This window comes from Suillus bovinus, assembly GCF_016758785.1.
Source record: "Suillus bovinus strain UH-Sbo-P2 chromosome Unknown EDB93scaffold_8, whole genome shotgun sequence".
In the NCBI taxonomy this organism is placed as follows: domain Eukaryota; kingdom Fungi; phylum Basidiomycota; class Agaricomycetes; order Boletales; family Suillaceae; genus Suillus; species Suillus bovinus.
Window position 1 is genome coordinate 11,409 of NW_024542064.1, and position 19,723 is coordinate 31,131.

A 19,723-nucleotide genomic window follows, 5' to 3' on the forward strand; every position below is an offset into this window, starting at 1 on the left:
CTCATGGCGCGATAGAATGAAAGGCACGTTTGCATCGAATCTGTTGCTCGATTCCGGTTCTGGAAGTCAATGAACATGGAGGGGGGAATGTTAACATTAAGATTGCAATGTAAATATGCATCTACTGTAATTTCATCCTTGTTACTTCCAAGCGGTTTATTACTATACTCGAAAAGCAGACTCTAGTGGCTTGCCTACATTCTATTTTCCGGCCTCGTATTTCCCAGCCCATTATAATATTGGTTTTTTTATCCTGTAGTAGTCCTCGACTGTAGGAACCACAGATTACTCGACAGCATAGCAACCCTGGAAATATGCATATTGAACTGCGATATTTTCAACGGTCCAACCTACAGATTCACAGTAACTCAAGTACTGAATTGTAAAATGACAATCGTAAGCGTATAACAAGATTATGTACTGGGACAATGTGGGTATACAGAATAGATGAAACTGACGATAGTTGACATGAATGAAGCATCAGAGTGACGTGAATATTTATCGTATGGCGAGTATGAAGTGGAATGTACAGCATAACAAGAAGCTGAATTGGAGATTGATACCGCGTTTCACAAGACACAGATAAGGAGGCGAGTAAAAAAAAGAGAACAGAAAACAACCTCGATTACTCCACATCTCTCAGAACTTTGCAAGGTCGACAGGGGGACCTGTCACCTCTACCTTCCCGTGCTCGTCCATTTTCGCGTTTTGGGTGGTCGCCTTGACGCCCGACTCCCTATTCGTCTGGACCTCCTCAAGACCCAAACTGAGCGAGTCATCGGGGATCCATACGATGCGCTGTGGGAGGCTCGCAGCCGGTTGCGCAAACCCATAATCTTCCGCACCGTCTGGCCCGCGAGCAAAGAACACGTCGTCATAGTCACCACGGGGTGCATGTTCGGCGCCTGACTCAGAGGACGAGACGCGAGGTTTGTCAGCCGGCGAAGGTCCCTCCTCAGTCGTCTCCTTGTTGTTTGAGCCTGAACCACCATCGACATCCCGTACATCTAGAGAAGGCGCTGGATGCCTGAATGTCTTGTGCGCGTGACTAATTGGAAGAGCCCTGGTGAGCGGACCGAAGGAGCTATTGATGATGGCGTGGTAGCCGACGGTGAGGAGGATCAACACAATCATTAGCACGCCCTCTGGAAGCGCGCCTCGCTTCCCGTCCGGAGCCGTCGCGAGGAAGAACAAGGCACAAAGACAGATTTGTTGGACATACATCCCAACAAACATATGTTGAATCGCTTTTGGGAAGAACAAGCCTCCTGTATCAGCCGATGGCGGCTGTGTGTACTGGTAAAGGAAGAGATACTTGTACAGGAGATAGAAAAGGAAAAATGTGAAGCATGCAAGGCCATTGATCACAGGCGAGATAAGAGAGTAAGCAAATGCTGGATAAACGGTTAATACGTTTGGTGTGAACTGCTGCGAATAGACATACTGATGACAACAAGCAGAGTGATAGACGGGAATAACGTTCCCCAAGCAACAGTTGTCGGTGCGTACTTGATATTATAAACAGAGCGTGGCGTGCTGCCAAGAATATACAGCTTGACGTAGTAAAGGACGAGCGAAACAGCACTCAAAAATCCTCCAGCCTGCGCCAGATAAACCCTGGAGAAGAATGTATCTGAATATCTTAATGAGCAACAGTCTCGGTAAGCTCACAAGAGTAACTTACGTCAGGAAGAAAGTCGATGCTTGGGGCAAATATTGAGCCAGGAGACCAGCTATCGAACTGGGGTTTGAGAGTAATGATGGGAGAGCCGCAAAGATGCCCGAAGTCAAAGTGACGATTAGGAACGAATGCTGGATATTGTGAGCAAAATCGCTCGTTCATAAACAACGAGATACTCACAATTACTTGGAAAATAAAGTACCGAGTCATCAAGCTCAATTCAAGACCTGTGTGCGTCGGAATCCCCTCGAAGCGCCCAAGGAGACGAAGGACAATTGGCAGGAGCATCATGAGGACAGCCAGTAACACGGGGGGTAAAATACCCTGTATGATTCCAATGACGACGTTTGGCAGCGTGCATAACCAAGCGAGCCACGATTCGCGATGACAAAGACCTTCAATGTTGGAGATGATACCGACAAAGGCAACGGGAATAGCCCAGAAGATGATTAGAGCTGCGGTGGCGCTATAGCTAATCACCAGCCGAATGCGCTTTTCATACGGGTTAAGCCCAAGGTTACCCCAGATCACATCAGATGGAGACACTTCGAGGTACCGGTCGGCCATGCAGTATGGTTCATGGTGAGTCAAGGCGTTAACTGCAAGGTGAGCAGCGATCTGTTGGTTGAAAGTGATAAATGCGGAATTGAGAGCTGGGTAAGGCTGCTTGGCGCGGTCATTTTTGTCCACCTTTCCATCTCCATTAACATCTTCTGGCACCGAAAGGCCTTGGTCAGCGAGAGTTTGGCGGCCTTTAGTCAACAATCCCGTAGCAGCAGCAATCTCTTGCCTGCACCAATCAATCGTGTCAACCTTTTCGCCGATGAAAGGGAGTGAGAAAGGCATGAAACCGGCTGGAAGACGGTGCGAAGGCCGCTTATCCCGAGGAACCAAACGCTCCGCCAAAGCCACATTACGCTCGGGATCAGTCGAAGGAGATGGATCACCAGCGCCGTTGGCCTTCTTTAGTGCCTTTCGTCGAAGTTTAGCGGCCGTTGAAAGCAGTGATGTCTCTGCAGACTCCAGTTTTCCGCAAGCAGCCAGGCGACGATCGTAGATAGAGGGAAGCTCCTTCAGATCCCTAAGAAGTTCAAAGGTCAAAAACGGCTATGGTATACAAGGCGGGACGAATAGAAGTCAAAAATGACCGGGGTCATCGGGCAAGCGCAATACTCGTAAGAAGAAAAATAAACAGGTACGAGAAACAATAAAGAACAGAAGGTGACGGAAAAAGTAAAGGTACACACCGATTGAGCCACACCTTTTTCACGCCACCAGGAAGGTGAGAATACAACTGGCGAAGTGCGGACTCAGAAAGATAACTAGCAGGAATACCGGTCACAAGAATCGTATTTGCTTGCACAGAGCTAGAATGGGCAGGATTGATGAGGTGCAGCTGACGAACTGTGGTGAAGTGTTTCATTTCACGCCGGATGTTCCAGTAAATCCAAACTAGCAATGAAGATGGTCAAATCGAGGTTTCCTAAAAGCTGTTAGGCGGGCTCACAAGTGAATAGGTATGCAAGAATGATGTGGGCGGCATATCTATCTTGGTGTTCCTTGGTAACATTTCCGAAGATGAAGCGATCCAGTCCGGTGCTATTGGGGGAAGAATTATTGACGGAGGTGACTGGCATCAACACGGCCCAAGAAATAAGCCAGATAGGTAGAAGGACGCGAATCATCATCCGCAAGAACCGAACAAAAAAGTAGGCGTCTGGTCCGTTGACTTGTTGAACATCACGATAGTCTGTTTTGAATAGGGCAATAGGCCAAGTTAAAAATCCAGCATTGAAAGGTTTGACACGGTCCCTGAATGAACAGAATGTGAGCTGTCTGGGATGAGGTGCTATATTTCAACGCATACTTCTCAACTGGAACTAGTGTGCGCCGCTCATAGATTTGTTTGAAGTAAGGACGTAGAATTGTGAACAAGCCGATTTCAATCCCAAAGACTGCAGCATTGAAGACAAGCGCTGTGACGAAAGTGGCTGTCGTTGCAGACGTTGCGGTCTGCTGATCCACGCCCGACCTAGAAGAAAAAAGTCAACCAAAAGCCATAGACATGCAAATGAGAACACATACATGGCGATAAGCGAAAGAGGAGAGCAGAGAAAAGGAGCGAATGAACTTTACAGTACTTAAGAAGGTATAGTTTACCTATCCGGGAAACCTCGTTTGCCGACTCCTGACAGCTTCTGACAATATCACACTAATTATGTAATCACTGGTATTACGTCAACGTACTAGGAACAACTGCCAGCCACTCAGAGGCCAACGGTACTCTCACTGATACAAATGATATCCAGACATCTTGTGTGGTCATTTAACACTCACTGACATCTGTTTCGAAAGAAAACTACATTGGCAGTGATTGCTATCTTCCCTGACAGATGGTTCTAGTCTAGGCACAGGGTCATGTCATGGCCCCGTAAGTTTAGACTTTCCCGTTCCACTCCGACCTTTTAAATTGGATTGGCCCCGGTTTACGACTCGCCGATTCGTTGGTGCAGGATGGCACGGCACGATCATCAACCCGGATCTTGCACGGGTGACATTGCCCATGAGAAAAGTGGTGGATGCTGTGCCCTACCACCATCCTCTACAGAAATTGGCAACCGGGGTCCGAGCATCGCAGGTCAAGTCAGGCCCTCCTCCAAAATAAATGCGGGTTAAGGAAAATCCGAAATCATGTCTGCAGTGTACACTCTTAAGTCCGTGGCCGACCTGCAAGTTCTGCCGTGTTACCGAACAAACACATCGAATAACTTTTTTTGCGCGGTTCTGGCTCTTTGAGGTGAATGAAATGCAGGCAAATGACTCTGATCAAGTTCTAGTCAGTTCTCCAAAGGGAAAGAAAAACTGCTTTATAACGGTATCTCGAAGCACGCGCCACGATAAAAAAAAAATCTGGTTGGGCCGGGTACGGCATAGAAGTGATACCTAGAAAGTCCGACGTTCCGCCCTGAACTCGGTAGAAGGTTCACTTCATCGATGCCATGAGCTGGTCTAACTCTCTGGCAATAAGGGAATTAGGACACGACTTCCTGAGTTGTCTTCAACCACAATAAGCCATGAACAGTGAACAATAGCCAAAATACTTACTCCATCCCTTTCTTATCTCCACGTTCTTTGCACTCCCTGCCCGCCGCACGCCAGTCTTCGCACAGCACATAAAGTCCCACGCGTTTTGGGCCATCGCATCGTATTACGTATGAAGCTGCCTCCTTGGGGTGACCAGCTTCGACAAGATGTTTTACGAATGCCTCGTAGCCAATGGGACTCCGTCTTGAACGCGCAAACGCGTCTAGTGCGTTAAAATCTCGCATAGCTGTGAGCGCATGTAACTTAAGATACCAAAATCTAGAAAAGGCGGCATAAATTCAAAGACCCTGGACATCGCACAGTCGACAGACCGTTTGTCTGGAACTTTGAACTCGCTTTTGACGCGGTCGGCTTTCTTGCTCATACCGTTCAAGATACACGTGCGTATCGTCTCAGAGACGCTTTGTCCGAAAAACTTGACTTTGCCATCTGAATCCTTCTCATATTGTTGCTGAAGCGCAAGCAGGCGAACACTTTCATTCATCATCTACAGAATGAAGGTTGAGATTGAGTGAAAACAGTTTCAGGGCATATAAGCAGACTTACCTTGGCTTCAAATGGACGGTCTTTGTCCTCTGAAAAGAATTTCTCGGCCACATTTACAGCTGTCATCACCGCATGAGGATCCTAAGTAACTTTTAAATCGCAGATAACTGAAGGAGGAAACTTCGTGCGTACAGTCATTTGGGCTGCCTCGTCCAGCGCCAGAATTGCACTCTCAACTCTCCTATCATCACTGTAGTAAAAATCTCTTAACATTTCTCGGTTCTGCTCCCGAGCGTAAACTTGAAGGAGCTTGCTTGCGGGTGCAAGCTGGTCTCCGCCATCCTCGATCAACTTGAAAAAAGAGCCCAAAGGAAGGCGCTTGTGAAGATGTAGTAATACATGGTAAACTTGATAATTGTCTCAGATTTCAAAGTTCCAGTTGCAGAGCACTACTCACCGAGATCGGTATCACCGCTATCAACAGCTTTTCCCAAAGCTAGTTTATCCTCTTGCATGGTTAATAGTAATGGAACCTGATCGGAGGCCCTAGTTTCGTGATCTAGTAGCTGAAGAAAGAATCTCTCAGTATAAGGAAGCGAGAACGAGAAACACCTTTACCTTGGTGGCCAATCCCGTCCTCCCAACCTCCCATGCTCGCCGGGAAATATCTGCATAGCTCACCTCACCGCCCCCGAGCTTCTCAAATTTGTCTACTATGAGTCTGCACACTTCATCGTCTTCACCGTCAGCAGCAGAAGACTTGGACCGTGTAATCTTCACACTAGCCCAATGTTTGAGAACAACGTCAGGTTTAAGAGACAGGAAGGAAGAAACACGGATAGCGAGAAGGTGCAGGTTTCGGGATGTTAAACGATTTATGAGGTGCGCCGGGGATACATATTGATACCTGCGAGAATCAGATTTCGACTACATCGAGCCTTCCAGATATTGAACTCACTCCGAATATGTCAGAGGAATTCCGATTTCGTAGAAGCGGACAGCATTCAGAACTTTCAATGCTTGACCCATGGCTATGAAGTCGGTGGGATTGTAAAGGTCTAGAAATCCCCATCCAAATTTTGCGGCCTATCATAGTCTTCAATCAGTAACTGAGGGCCGGATTAAAGAACTATACTTGCACTAAGCAGCTTTCTTTGCCAATGAGGATCCCATTCGTGACCAGCAGCATCTATACATTCGTTCACAGCCGCAGCAAGGTCTGATCGAATGCTTCGTATGTTCTCGTCTGCTTTTGGTGATCGTTGTACGAAACTTTCCCAAGCTGCAAACAGGATGGCAGATGATGATGTTGAGCCTGGACGAAATATTGATACCGAAGACACTGTACAAAACATGTCAAGGTTCGCTTGCAAAACGTACTATCAAGCAAATTTACCAGGAACTTTCTGAATGAAGTCGCAAGCGTCCTGCCCCATGACACGGGCACCATCGGCTTCCGTGACGACAAAGGTAGCACCATAATACTGATAACTATTGATATCATATCAGCCATTGATGTGGAAGAGAGAGAAAGCTCAAACCGCAGAGTTTCTCCCGCGATGTTATGTCGTGATGGCAGAATAAGTGATGCGAGATCATTCCAAGTAACCAAAACTGCGTCGTTGCCGCACCATTCCACTTGATTGACCGGTCCTTCAGCACACACAGTTGTTGTGTCAAGAACGACTAGTTCACGTTGGAAGTCCGATGAAACGACCCAAAGAAGCCCAGAGAAAGTTAATAATGCAAGGAATTTACCATTAGGCGAAGGAGAGACATGCAAAAATGGTCCACGGGCTACGCGTTGGTCCGTACTTTCCAGGTTATCCACGGTAAGAATCGTGGCATCCACAGAGAGCAGCACCTCAACATGTCTCGATATCGATTGATCCGGGGGTATAACAGCCCACGAATGAGGTGGTTCGGATATCCCTACCAGAAATTGATACATGCCAGACAGACAAGATGGATGATGATGAACATACCAGGGCTTGCAAGGGCTAATGGCCTCCCGCCTTCCCAGTCTTTCACCTCCAGGAGAGTCAAAGAGCCTGTCAGGGCGACTAGTCCATTCTCATGTATTCTAGCATCGATTATACCCAACTCCGCTGCCTCGTTGCCCAACGAAAACTGCTGGTAGTCGCCTTGCAAGTCGTACAAACGATACACACCCTCTTCATTCAAAACCACAAGTCGCTCATCGAAGGTCCATCCGAACCGGACTATTCGGCCTTGATCCCACTGTCAAACACAAGTCAGCTACCCATTGAACACTTGACTTGATGCAGAATATCCACACTGAATAGTAGCAAGCCCTCTCCGGCCGGTGAGTACACCTGGATTTGAGATTTCGTAAGTGCAGGTCCTCCGCGACCCAGTGCAACCAGCTTTGAGGCGTCTCTCATAAGTGCTAGGGCACCTCTCATCCTGCAAATTCTGGATAATTGAATGGAGCACATACCTATCGGCCCACCATTCTTGCACCCAGCGATCAGGTAGTCAGCGATATTTGGGAGCTTTCCAGGCAGTGTGTACAGCTGCTGGCGTCTGTAAAACACAATGCCATTCGAGACTGCTTCCCATGTTGCCGAAGGGTGCTGTACGGTGTCCATCCTTGAATTGAGGAAATCCGAATTACGAAAGTTGTTCTTCAAGGTAGCAGTCGAACCAGGAACTCGCAACAATGACGAACTCAATGGAGGTGGGCTGTTCAGATGTACTTCAAATGTTGTGCGACTACTTAAAGGAAGAGCAGTGAGCTGAACAGTACTCAACTTATGTAATTCCACTATGGACCTACATACTACAGCTCGGGAATGTCACGTCTATCTTCATTCGGTTAAGACTTGATCTAGCCTGGCAGAGACTACTAGCTATACAACACCAAGGCAGAACATGGCACGCTTGCCAACTGGAGAATTGACACTTTTCCAACCGAAGATCGTAGTGGTGAGGAACCTCAATGTTTAAGTACTGGCCCAGTCTTGCTATTATGTACTCACTTATTTATTTTTGCACCTGCGTCGTTCCACCTCAGTCTTTTCCACTCAGGCCGAGGTGCACTCGTTATTATACTCGACCGTCACTGACTTTTCCGTAGTCTATCGTTTGTCTCTTCTTTCGCATCACTCGATTGGGACCCTATCCACATCAATCATATCTCAGATTGCTTGTGCTACTGCTCTCTGACTCGGAGACTCTGACATTCAATCATCACAAACCACATCCGTTTCGTCTCATGTTCTTGTCTCTTTCTGACAGGTAGACACCCTTATCATCTCCGTCAACTACCACACGCAACATCAGTGGATAGTGACTATGCCGCATGCTTGGCACCCGCCACTGGCCACTGGCCAGGACAGTTGTTTTGAGAGTTCCAGTATTGCATGTAAGTGACACCCAACTACGTTGCTTCATTTTTTGCCTTACCCAGGCACCTACTCCAGTATGCGCCCCAAAACGGGGGCTCTGGCTGTAGATACACCCAGGTATCGTTCCAATTCGTCTAGGTAGAATGTGTTGGACTTTGTCCTTCTGATCCACTCAATACAATTTTACAGTTTGATTTCTCGTTGAGGACTGGCATGCATCAATTTGGAATGGTTCAATATTGTATTCAGACCGACAGGTGTACATACCACTCGTTCTTAAATACGATATTGGGCTGTCTGGCGTTTGGCCGGCGCCCAAATCAGGTTCACCGCCTGTTTATCACACGTGCACAAGGCATCATAACCAAACATTGATATCCTCAAACCTGTTGACCGCGATTCGGAGACCAATAGGGCGAAAATTACAGGCCAGTAGTAATATTCAATCGAGCGATGAAATTGAAATTGATGAGAAGTATATGGTCATGAGGAAAATTTCCTGCAGAACAATAGCGGGGTATTGTACAATGCTCAAAGAGGGATTTCGCAACTTCTGGCGAACGCGAAGTCCATTCTGCTTAAGGGCAAGGTGGGTTCGATTGGTTGAATGACCGGATCAACGATTAGTGACCTTCAAAGGGTCGTGTCAGCTTCGACGTGCATAGAATTGCTAGCATCCTGAAAACTGACATTTCATCTCTAGTGCGGACTGCCCGGGTTCATGATTTACCTGAGGAATGGCACCATTCTACCATCTAATCTCGAATATCTCCCTCGTGCCTTGCCAGCCCACCTCTCCCCTTCTGGCTTGGATCAACTTCACAAAAAAAAAGGATTTTACTTTAGTTATTGCGCCCACTTCTGACAATAATCGTTCCTAGGGTGATGCTGGGCTCTGAAGAAGATTAGGAACTACTGAACGAGCTAGATCGATTCAATTGGATTCGTTATTTTCAGACAAAACTGATTGGACGAACAGTTGATCATCATGTGCCTCCGTGATTCCAACTTAGGACCAGTCCCTTCACGTCATCATCAATGGCACGCGCCTCATGCGCTCATAATATCTTCATCATTATGACGGAGTTTCGACCCCTACGTAGCATGACCGGGGGAAAATCTGAATGCAACCCTGGGCGGAACGTCGAAACTCCACACACCGAGTGCGCACGAGACGCAAGCAGTAAATTTGCATTACGATATTGCTGCAAATTTTTGATGAAACCATAAGATGATGCTATGCATCAAAGTTCAGCCAATTTCTGCGCTGAAAGGAACAGTGACTGACCAATCAGAATTAGCAGGCACATTCGGAGGCTCTGCTGACAGTTTCCATATGAGAAGAATGGGTTACGATCAGATACACGTGAAGGTTCTCTGCTCCAATTGAGCGTAGTGACTCCCACCGAACCCTGAAAAGCAGAGCCTTCTCTTTCGAGAATCGCGATGACATCCCGCACTACAGCATAAGGGATCAGCAGTTAAAGTGGCCACGAGGTGAAAGCTGAAAATAATTTTTAAAGCCAGGAATTATTGCCTCAATTCTCTAATTTTGGCGAGTCCTTGATAACCCACTAATTGGAGGCTTTTAGAGGAAGCCAAGAAGGTGATCTGAGGGTAGGAAAGCATAGTATACGCTCATCTAATTTCCGCACGATTGGAGTTCTAACAGCGTTCGACATGTCGTCTCCGGGACAAGTCGCTTTTAACAAATACTATCAAGCTGAACTTGTCTCTCGAAAAAGAAAAAAGAAACATTTGTGTTTGTTCCAATGATCGGGCGACTGGATTTTCCCGAGCCAAGATGTCGGGCAACAGACAACGAGCCCTGCACAGGTTGCACTACCCTGCAGGAAGTCAAAAATGGTCAAGAGTATGTTTTATAAAGATGCACTAGCCACATATCAGACTGCAGATCCGGGCGCTCCGTCGGCATGCGGATCCGGAGATACCGTACATGGTACCCTCTGAGCCTTGACCAAATGTTACTGAGAGAGAGCTCCATTGTATGGAATTTCCCAAGTACCAAGGGCTGGCAGAGAAGGAGACGAGGCCGTGTCAGAAGCTCGAGACCAAAAATCATGACAATATGTACTTCGACAACAAAGCAGTGTAATTAACCCCAGCGACACTGTGATGGATAATGATATGATGCTCACATAGGAAAAGTAGTTGATTCATATGTATAGTATGTTGCCACAATATAACACTCTCTGAGTCGGTGAGATGCACCGGCATGTCTCATATGTCAGGGTGTTGTGAGTCGCAGCTACACACTAGCTAACGGAGTCAGACCACAAAAGGCATTCAAAGACCTAAGCAGAATAATACATACCAGTGTAGCCTGGACAGGCCAGGGCCCGGCGCCCACTGGGGGCCATGCACTTGGGATCCCCCTCCGAGTCAGGCTCAGGCTAGCCTACAGGCTACTAGGCTATCTTTGTGTGATATTACACCGCTCCGAAAGTCATCCGCCCGCCATGCAACGACAAAATGCACTGGAGAAATAATCAACGACGGAAATTGTACTGTACATGTTATACCACTTACACCTGATTCAACGCCTACCAGTGTAGAGTCGTGGCCCCCACGCCGCCTGGTTACATAACATAACTTGAGCCTTTGCACCAGAGTCTCGAGCAAAATTTAAAGTTTAAATCGCACAATATCATCGTATACCCTCGTATACCACCGCAGTGACCGCACATCTTTTAAAATGATCGGCCCTGATTTGTTGAATGATTTGCTACATGTGAGTTTGATGCTTGTTAGTTGCGATGGCGTGATCATTGCTCATCATGATGCAGTCTCCCATCTTAGAGCCGGTATGGAAAATTTTCTAACCATACCGTTTGGGTCAAAGCTGATATTTTGGTGCAGTTATCGCTCTCTTATTATCCTCCCACCAGTCATGTTCCATCCGACAAGGTCCAGACCATTCACGCTGTTGTAACGCAACGAAAGTCACAACTTGCAGCTCTCGACGACCGTATCGAGCTTCTGAACCATGCGATGGAAGAATTACAAGTTATCCAAGCTAGATTGAAGGAGAAAAGGGCCATTGTGCAAGAGTCGTTGAAATACCACGAAGCCCTGGCATCTCCAGCACGCTGTTTGCTACCATCGGAGCTTCTAGGAGAGATATTTCTTCGGTGTCTTCCCCAGACAAATTATGTTACGCCTTCATCGAATGAATGTCCAATGGTCCTCACAAAGGTCTGCCGTCACTGGCGAGTAGTTGCCCTGTCCACTCCCCGATTATGGGCGTCCTTAAGCATATCCTTGCTTCGGGCAAACACAACTAGTGGTGACGAGTACAAGCGTTGGCTAGAAAAAGCCCGGAGTGTCCCACTATCCCTTCGTGTGGTGCATGACATGGACCTCTCAGATAGGAAAGAACCTCTTTCCATACAATGGCTCCGACCTTTCCTGGGTCAATGTTCTGACCTTTGGTGGCATGGGCCTCCTGTCCAAGGTTTATTAGACGGCTCTGTCCAGTCCCTGTCGCGCTTTCAGGTAACTTTTCACAAAGCAAGTATCCTGGTCTCCATACCCAGCCCAATGCCACGACTTCGTTCTGCGGTCTTGCAATCCATGACTTGCGATCTACACTCTTTGCGTTCCATTGACTTGCCTTGGCACCAGCTTTTGGAACTGAAGATACAGTTTGCACTGGTTAGCAGTGCTACTTTTCTGCAGGTCATCAGCCTCTGTACGCAAGTCCAACGGGTCAGCGTTTCATCCATATGTGTGGATCCATTGCCACAGACGGACCTGCAGCCGTTCCCTCTGATAGGCACGGTGAATCACAGTATTCATCAACTTGAGGTCAATGTTATCCGCGCTGGCTTAGGCAATCTTTTCGAAGCCCTGACCCTACCAGCGTTAGAGGAGTTGGTCATCCGCTTCTGTTCGCCGGATATGTATCCTTGGCCACACAAACAATTCTCAGCATTCGTTACTCGGTCCAAATGCCCACTCAAGTGGGTCACTATACACCGCAACAAGGGCGTCGAATCGCACCTCACAGAATACCTTAAGATGTTGCCAGGTTTGAAGATGGTAACGTGATCAGTTGACAAGTAATGGACCTCACCAGTCCTGTATGTGTCCACCTCCTGTGATATCGAGTTATACTCACTGCTCTGCATTCCTCTCCAGGAAATACAAAATTATTATTTCAGCATCGCCTGTTCCATTTGACTCTGTACTGTATCGGACTTGTTTTGATCTTATCAACTCATCATCTCGGAGCCTGTCGTTTGTTGCACAGCAGGGCGTGGCTTATGCATCACGCAGTCTTACCACAGAAAGCCGACATCTTGGCGCCCATGTAGTTCTGGCGATCCCCGTCGCCTTCGACGCAATCACATCAAGAACCAAGTGAAGCAAGAATAGATAAGTCCCACTAGCTAGAAGTCTTACGTGCCAATTGCAAATTCATGCCTGTCCCATTGTTATTCGATGACATGTTCGTGATGTCGGCTGTCATCTTGTCCAGGATGGGAGATGGGAATCGCATTACGCCAGTATCATATCCCACTAGCCAGCCATGCAAGCCTACTTTCAAACCAAACATTTGTTTATCTGCCTCACATTGTCCAGATATGAAAAACGGGATGCCCGTGTATAGCTCATTATCGAAGTCAGAGGAATGTGGCAGGTTTCTCGTAAGTGTGATTGTCCGAGCTTTCACCGCGAGCCGCATTCCTGTCATTTCATTCCTTTAGGTTTCCAAAAGAATTATCTAGTTAATTGAGCACTCGAGAATCATCCATGCAGATGCATTTGAACTACACGTGCATTCACCGACACACTGCATGAAACACGTAAGTATGCCTCACTTGGCTCTCATGCTCCGCCAGAGCGCGCATGCCCTATGTATATTCAGCATCGGTACAACTCTATGCAAGATCACAACAATTAGACACCACGAGTGTGTTTCACCCGTCTGGGAACTGCCCCTCTGTGGTGTCATTTCGGGTGTAAGTGCTCTCCATTACGGCAACGGAGTTGTATCTGCGCTCCGCACCCACCGTGCGCCTGTTTCCCGCTGATGCTTATATTTGGCCAATGTGCGCATCTCGATATCATCTTTGAGACTGTACGGAGTCGCAAATTTCGGCAGTAGTGGCAACGAAAATTGTGCACGCCTGACATTTTTCGAGCATTCGTTTGACAGGGAAAATCTAGGAAACTTACAAACGTGTCGTCCCCACGATCAGAAAAGTCCATTCGTTTGATTTGCCTAGATATTTTCTACTAGTCTCCATCCAATGTCGATGAGCTGACGAGGAACTTGCTATATATGGTGCCCGAGTGAAAATCCACTGTTCTCCCTCCCAGAGTGTTTACATAGAGACATGTACTAGGTGCCATGGTAAACAACACCATGGTACCAGCAGATGAGCTTTGTTTCACAATATCAAGAAATGAAGCCCCTTGTGACCATCCTCGTTCTCCGATAGTCTCCGATACTAATCATGTTTTTTTGATGGCAAGCAGGCCGTACAATATCCTCACGCCAGGACAAGACCGTACCAGTAATCCTGGCGCATCATGCCCAATCAGGACTTATCATTATTTCATTTCCCGGGCCCAAGGCAATGAGGCTTCCGATAACGTTTTTTTTTCCTCCTAGTCACATCTGGGAGAGGCCAAGACAATTACTAGCGTCTCCTGGGCTTTAGGACCCCATAGGCCAGAGATCTTTGGTCGGGGATAACGATTTGAGGATGTGCGTGTTCGGACCCTGCGGCTGAATTTGGCACTGGCAAGACTATTCGGCTACCCTTTTCGAGAGGTTGACCAAGTCATGCGCACCCGATCACATCGAGGCGCTGGGCAGGATGGGGATGATGCTGTTATAGCAGGTACGTGTTTTGTATTCATCAATGCATGTCGCTATGTCCTGGTTAATAAATGGAAATATAGCCTGACCGCGTGGGTCCCTTGCTAGATGTTAATTCGCGCAGTAACACTAATTTTGATAGAGTTCAACTGCCTCGCCGTCTGCAGTCGAAACTTTGTAGCGATGATGGTTTCTTCTTTGCGAATCATTGAGCCTGAGGGTACTTGCACTTTTGTGCACCCCTATCTCTTCTGCAACACGTTACAATCACGAGATCTTGCCAGACATGCACGTGTCATCAGATTTACAGCATGAGTAACATAATGTGTTTCGGGATGGGTCCATCCTCCGCGGTATAGTATGGCAGTCACCAGGGACAGGAAGGGCTTTGTTACGCGGCACTAGCGATAAGCGCCATATCGAGTCACAACGAAAACGTCGAGTCTGATCAAAGATTACTACAATGTCACAGCTGAGATAGACTGTCTCAATACTCTCAGAAATATGATGCGACTCACCTAGCACATACTTTGCCCCTGGTGACGGAGACCATGCACTTGCTGCAACCAGGAACACACAAATTGGGAATGTAGTGGAGGAAACGACATCGTCCTCCATCTATTGAGTCTACCTGTAGTCGTGCTTCCCAAAAAAAAATCGCGGTGGATATTAGAATAGACAGGTATAGTAAATGTTTTGTGCCAGATGACTAAATGGAACAAGTAAATATACCACAAAAGGGGTGGAACGTGACCATAACGAAGCGGAAGTTCGGAACCAGCCAAAGAAAATGCAAAGAATAGTAGTATCGTAAAAATGCATGTCATTCATGAATGACCCTCCACATCCCTCATCGAAGGCAATGTGACAATGCTTGTCTCTCCAATACCTGGGAGATATCTAACCTTCACTTGCGACGTTGAGGGTGGCATGACGCAGTCCTAGACCGGATTGGGCGTCTGTGGGTACCAGATGATCACGGGTAGTAACGTGATGATCATGGCGTCAAGATTTGTGCTATGGCAGTGTTCATGAAACCATAGATTGGTTACCGGCGAGCGATGTAGCGCCAGTAAAGACCGTTCGGTGGCTGGAAAGGGTAACTTAATGAGATTACCAGAAGAGATGAAAGTGCAAGACCAGTAGCGAACCTGGGTAAATTGGGTCGAGTCATCTAGGAGGGACATATGAGGATGGCTAGATACAAAGAAAAGTGGCAACTTACGAGCTCTAATGCATTCCCAAACATCTACGCCGCGACCCTTAGGATCCCATATTCCACACTGAGAATACAGGCTCCAGTGAACATTGATCTCCCATATCCTTGTCGCATTTCCTATATATGGCGTTGCGCCAGGCATATTATGATTAGGATGAGACGACTGAATGATGGCTAGAGGGGGAGTTGAAGAGAATGGGATAGAACGGACGGGAGAAGAGGAGTAGGGATTCTTTGAACGGTTGGGTCTGATCGTGGACCATTAGGGACAGTAAAGACAGCATTTATATAGCTGACGGAAAGAAAGGCAATATATTATTGTGACGACCAAAGTAGTGACATCAACGCACATATCAAGAAAATTACGTTACTGTGACAGCATCGGTTAATAAAGACATTATGTACGAAATTCTCAACTTTCTATATTTGCACAAAATCATCTTAGTATGTGCACCGATCGCTTCCCGACATGGCATATCTGGCCCACGATACTGGTATCCGACGTCACTCAGGCGTTCCACTATTGAAGAAACAATCGTATAGTTTGTTTTTAAAATTCAATAGAACTGGCACCAACAAAGTGGCCACTGGAGTGTAAGTAGTGTATTCGATTTCTAGAACAACTTCAAATGACGCTCGGATTTCAAAGTTCGGAATCACGACATGGCTCGTTCCATCTTTTTCTCCCGGTTACAATATCAATCTCACCTACTTCGGTCCATGACGCATCCATTCCATTAGCAGAACATATCGTAAGGTCTGCCCTTTGTTCATAGTAAAAATCCATTGCGGAGATAAGGTAAATGAACTTCAGCGCAATTGATGGGGCCATCGGTCGGCGATATTCCCTGAATTGCCGGCGGTTTCACATCTACGGAATCAAAGCGTAAACAATCGCGAAGAAAGCGCAAAGCAGATATGAAACAGCCGGCACCGTTATTGGACAAATCCTGAAGAAAGCGCAAAGCAGAATTCGGTTAATACCAATCAACCGGCACCGTCATCGGACAAGACGTTAAGCCATGTGAGCCGCAGAGGCTAACGATGCCGAATTCGAGAACCCTTTGTGAGAAAAGTGACGAAAGTTATGAAGGAAAATGGCACATGCCCTGCTGTGACAAATCCCGATGATGCCACTGATCCGGCGAACATTCCAACTATCTGTTCTTAAGTCGGATCTTGACTGGTTTGAGCAGAAGCTTGTTTCACAACCGAGCAAGTTAAATTCAACATCAGGTTGGTGAGAATAGATTGGGTGACAACTCAGCGAATCGGGTTGTGGGCGCACGAAAGCAGATCACTGGGTGCCCACGATCCTTCTTCGCTCGTATGGCAGTCATATACGCTATCGCTGAGTAGACGCGAAGCACATTAAGAAGGCGCAGTCGTCCCTGACCCCAGTAACCTTTGAGCCTTGCCCCGAAGGTTGTGGACTGATTGTATCTTTGCGGTAAGTGGGGTAAGGGCACCGTATCAGGCTGCCAGTGGTGTGCATATGTACCGTAGCAACCAGGAACAATGCTATCGCCTGCTTTGTTATCTGATATCTGAGTATCTCAGCAGGTGAGCCTTCCGGATGTGAATCCATGGTCTGATAACTGATTCTAGATGAGGGTAGGAGGGCAAGACGCCCGGGCTAAGTCCTCTTGTGATAGGCTTGAGCTATCACCCACCAGGAGGCGTGGGGCAAGAAGATCTGATGCCTACAAGAGCGCCAATATCAACACCCCAGTTCCTGAGTGACGCGATTCCGCTCTAGGAGTATTGCGTCCAGAGTCCTTTGGGAAAGGCTCATGATGCATGGCCGGGTGACCGGTGGCTGGAAATCGCCAAGAAGCGCTTGCTTACGATTGATTGCGCATGCGGCAACCTAACACTGTGAGGGAAACGGTGTCATCTATTTCCACCATTCGGAAATCGTAGACCAGAATTCATCATGGAGAATCAGTTGGGACTTGCTGTGCACCCCAAACTTTTCGATTAAGCTTCAGTAGCATTAGATGAGAAAAAGTTGTGAAGTCGTTGACATACCCCACATGAATAACAGTACGAACTTGCGCTGATGACCTTGCATAGAATCCCATGATAGTAGTACCATAAAATAGACGGCGATTGCAATGCTTTCAAGTTAGATCCTGAAACTGCTTCAAGTTTAAATAGCCCTGGAATGTTGCATTAATCCTGTCAAACGAGTAGTTCAAATCGGCCCATCTGTCAAAAACTGCGTGTTATGACTAGTCGCGATGGTCATGGACAAGTAGCCGAGGCTAATGTCGATTTTAATGGTGTTCCGAGTCGGAATATACTTCTACACCACCGTGACCACTAGTCTAGATTCAGGTGTCACAATAGGTGTCACACAGTGTCACAGTCTGGCAACTCATCACATGCATAGATGTTATTTTAATTTGAACACTTCGTTTGTGGGTTCTGACAACCCGGCGCTCGATCTACACCCAACTGTCTAACTAAAATAACGTCATTCACTGCAAAACTCTATCATATCCGTTTAATTTTGGGATGCTCAGTCGACGGATGGTAAGTTGCGAGCAGAAGCCGCTTGTGATTAACAACCCTGAACTTTGTTTTTCGCGAAGGTTTTTGGCTTGGGCAGCCTCATTCTGGCTGCTGGAGGCAGTTTTCTTTATGTAAAGACATCCCTCAGAGATCGCAGGAGGCGACAATCTCTTTTAGCGGAACGTAGTCCTTGACCCGGAATAATGCGGACTGCCGCTCCTCGTGAGTTTGTTTCCCGCTCCCATGCCATGTTTTGATTCTTTTTCATTTGAGTCATGACGCAGACAACTTCATGCAGCATTTGAAGTGTGGTATGCTCCTTTCGTCATCTTGGAGCACAAAGAACCTATGATGCAATAGCGTAATTTTGGCAAATCGAGTGCGCTCCCGAACTTTAATGCTCCACCATTCGCTGCTTAATCACCGCCATGCTGCAGTGGTATCATGTGATAGACGATTACACTGTTCATGCTCACAATGAACTTTATGTGTCCACTAAAATTTAATTCGTCCAGATCTACGATATGGGGTGCCTTCCAAGATTCTGTTCTTGCCTGAAGTACGTATACTTGTTGCACGTCTGAGTTTGAGCATAGCGGGGCCCGGGAGTGTCGCCAGATCATATCACAAATTCCATAGCCCAGTTCAAAGTTAGAGTCCACTATTGGCGGTCTTTCAAGCCATGACCGATGCCACGAGCCAAAACTCGCCCTTTGAACCTTGAAGGAACCAAATATTGTCTCGACGAATATCTATGTTGCTAAAAATACTTTCTAGGTCTCGATCTTTCGAGATACGTTTGTCGTGAGTGACATTGCACTGTTTTTGCCAATCCACAGTATTAATGATGTCATAGAATGAAGATTCCGTACCAGCGTATCTTGAATTTCTCTTCCTTCGAATGTTGACCTGCTTCCGGACATCATATTTCTCATCGACAAGTGGAGGTATACTAGTAGGTGTCAACAGCAAGGCAGAACAAATGCCACACTATATTCTCGTAAGTGTCTTCCCGACCTGACATTCGTCGAAGGACTCCAATTCAACAACGCGTCCGAGGGGGACGGCAGTGGACAAGCTTGCAAAGTCACTGGTGGGCATGAGCGACGAGAAGACACCCAGCCCTGAATGCAAAGGTAGCGAGAAAGACCTTGCCACGATATAATGCGGCTACGGTTCCGATTCGTTCTTCAGTTTCTCTCTACTTGTATTCTAGGTATTAATGTTCGTTTTCAATCGAACAATACTTCATGTCCCCTCGATTATTTGTGTTCTTGAGGTCAAACTGGTCACAATCAAACAGCGAACACGATTCCTTATCATTTCTAGGGCGTGCTCAACACTTCAACCATGCAACAGCATCTGTTTTGTGCCTTTGTACTGGAATATATCTGTATGGCAAGGAAACAAGACAGATCCAAGAAACATACAAGTAAAATTCCTCGGAATCAGAACAGTGTGGATTGAACGGCTTCGACAAGCCTTCGTCTACT

General features: G+C 47.0%; 5 protein-coding genes across 5 annotated transcripts; 2 read left to right on the forward strand and 3 right to left on the reverse strand.

Annotated features, from left to right (window-relative positions):
- Positions 1-358: 358 nt before the first annotated feature.
- Positions 359-3,849, reverse strand: EDB93DRAFT_863086 (uncharacterized protein). The gene is made up of 8 exons (XM_041457737.1): positions 3,767-3,849; positions 3,549-3,713; positions 3,189-3,493; positions 2,929-3,133; positions 1,862-2,762; positions 1,685-1,812; positions 1,445-1,617; positions 359-1,394 (listed from the first exon to the last, which is right to left on the reverse strand). Coding segments are annotated over exons 1-8 (2,634 nt in total). The 5' UTR covers positions 3,769-3,849; the 3' UTR covers positions 359-639.
- Positions 3,850-4,714: 865 nt separating this feature from the next.
- On the reverse strand, positions 4,715-8,011 carry EDB93DRAFT_1125126 (vacuolar assembling sorting protein VPS16). The gene is made up of 13 exons (XM_041448707.1): positions 7,734-8,011; positions 7,570-7,682; positions 7,258-7,513; positions 6,814-7,204; positions 6,669-6,763; positions 6,412-6,614; positions 6,231-6,358; positions 5,891-6,179; positions 5,730-5,838; positions 5,465-5,679; positions 5,333-5,413; positions 5,098-5,273; positions 4,715-5,044 (listed from the first exon to the last, which is right to left on the reverse strand). The coding sequence occupies exons 1-13, from the start codon at positions 7,882-7,884 to the stop codon at positions 4,783-4,785; spliced, it is 2,469 nt and encodes an 822-aa protein (XP_041311052.1). The 5' UTR covers positions 7,885-8,011; the 3' UTR covers positions 4,715-4,782.
- Positions 8,012-11,359: 3,348 nt separating this feature from the next.
- Positions 11,360-12,714, forward strand: EDB93DRAFT_1246910 (uncharacterized protein; the record flags this gene model as incomplete). The annotated part of the gene is made up of 3 exons (XM_041452513.1): positions 11,360-11,395; positions 11,451-11,468; positions 11,524-12,714. 3 exons carry the CDS (start codon positions 11,360-11,362, stop codon positions 12,712-12,714), a joined length of 1,245 nt encoding a protein of 414 aa, XP_041311053.1.
- Positions 12,715-15,542: 2,828 nt separating this feature from the next.
- Positions 15,543-15,855, reverse strand: EDB93DRAFT_1079148 (uncharacterized protein; the record flags this gene model as incomplete). The annotated part of the gene is made up of 3 exons (XM_041445433.1): positions 15,543-15,584; positions 15,646-15,668; positions 15,720-15,855. 3 exons carry the CDS (start codon positions 15,853-15,855, stop codon positions 15,543-15,545), a joined length of 201 nt encoding a protein of 66 aa, XP_041311054.1.
- Positions 15,856-18,233: 2,378 nt separating this feature from the next.
- EDB93DRAFT_1101164 (uncharacterized protein) lies at positions 18,234-19,395 on the forward strand (the record flags this gene model as incomplete). The annotated part of the gene is made up of 7 exons (XM_041447072.1): positions 18,234-18,251; positions 18,311-18,361; positions 18,529-18,541; positions 18,746-18,789; positions 19,008-19,034; positions 19,087-19,230; positions 19,264-19,395. 7 exons carry the CDS (start codon positions 18,234-18,236, stop codon positions 19,393-19,395), a joined length of 429 nt encoding a protein of 142 aa, XP_041311055.1.
- Positions 19,396-19,723: the final 328 nt, after the last annotated feature.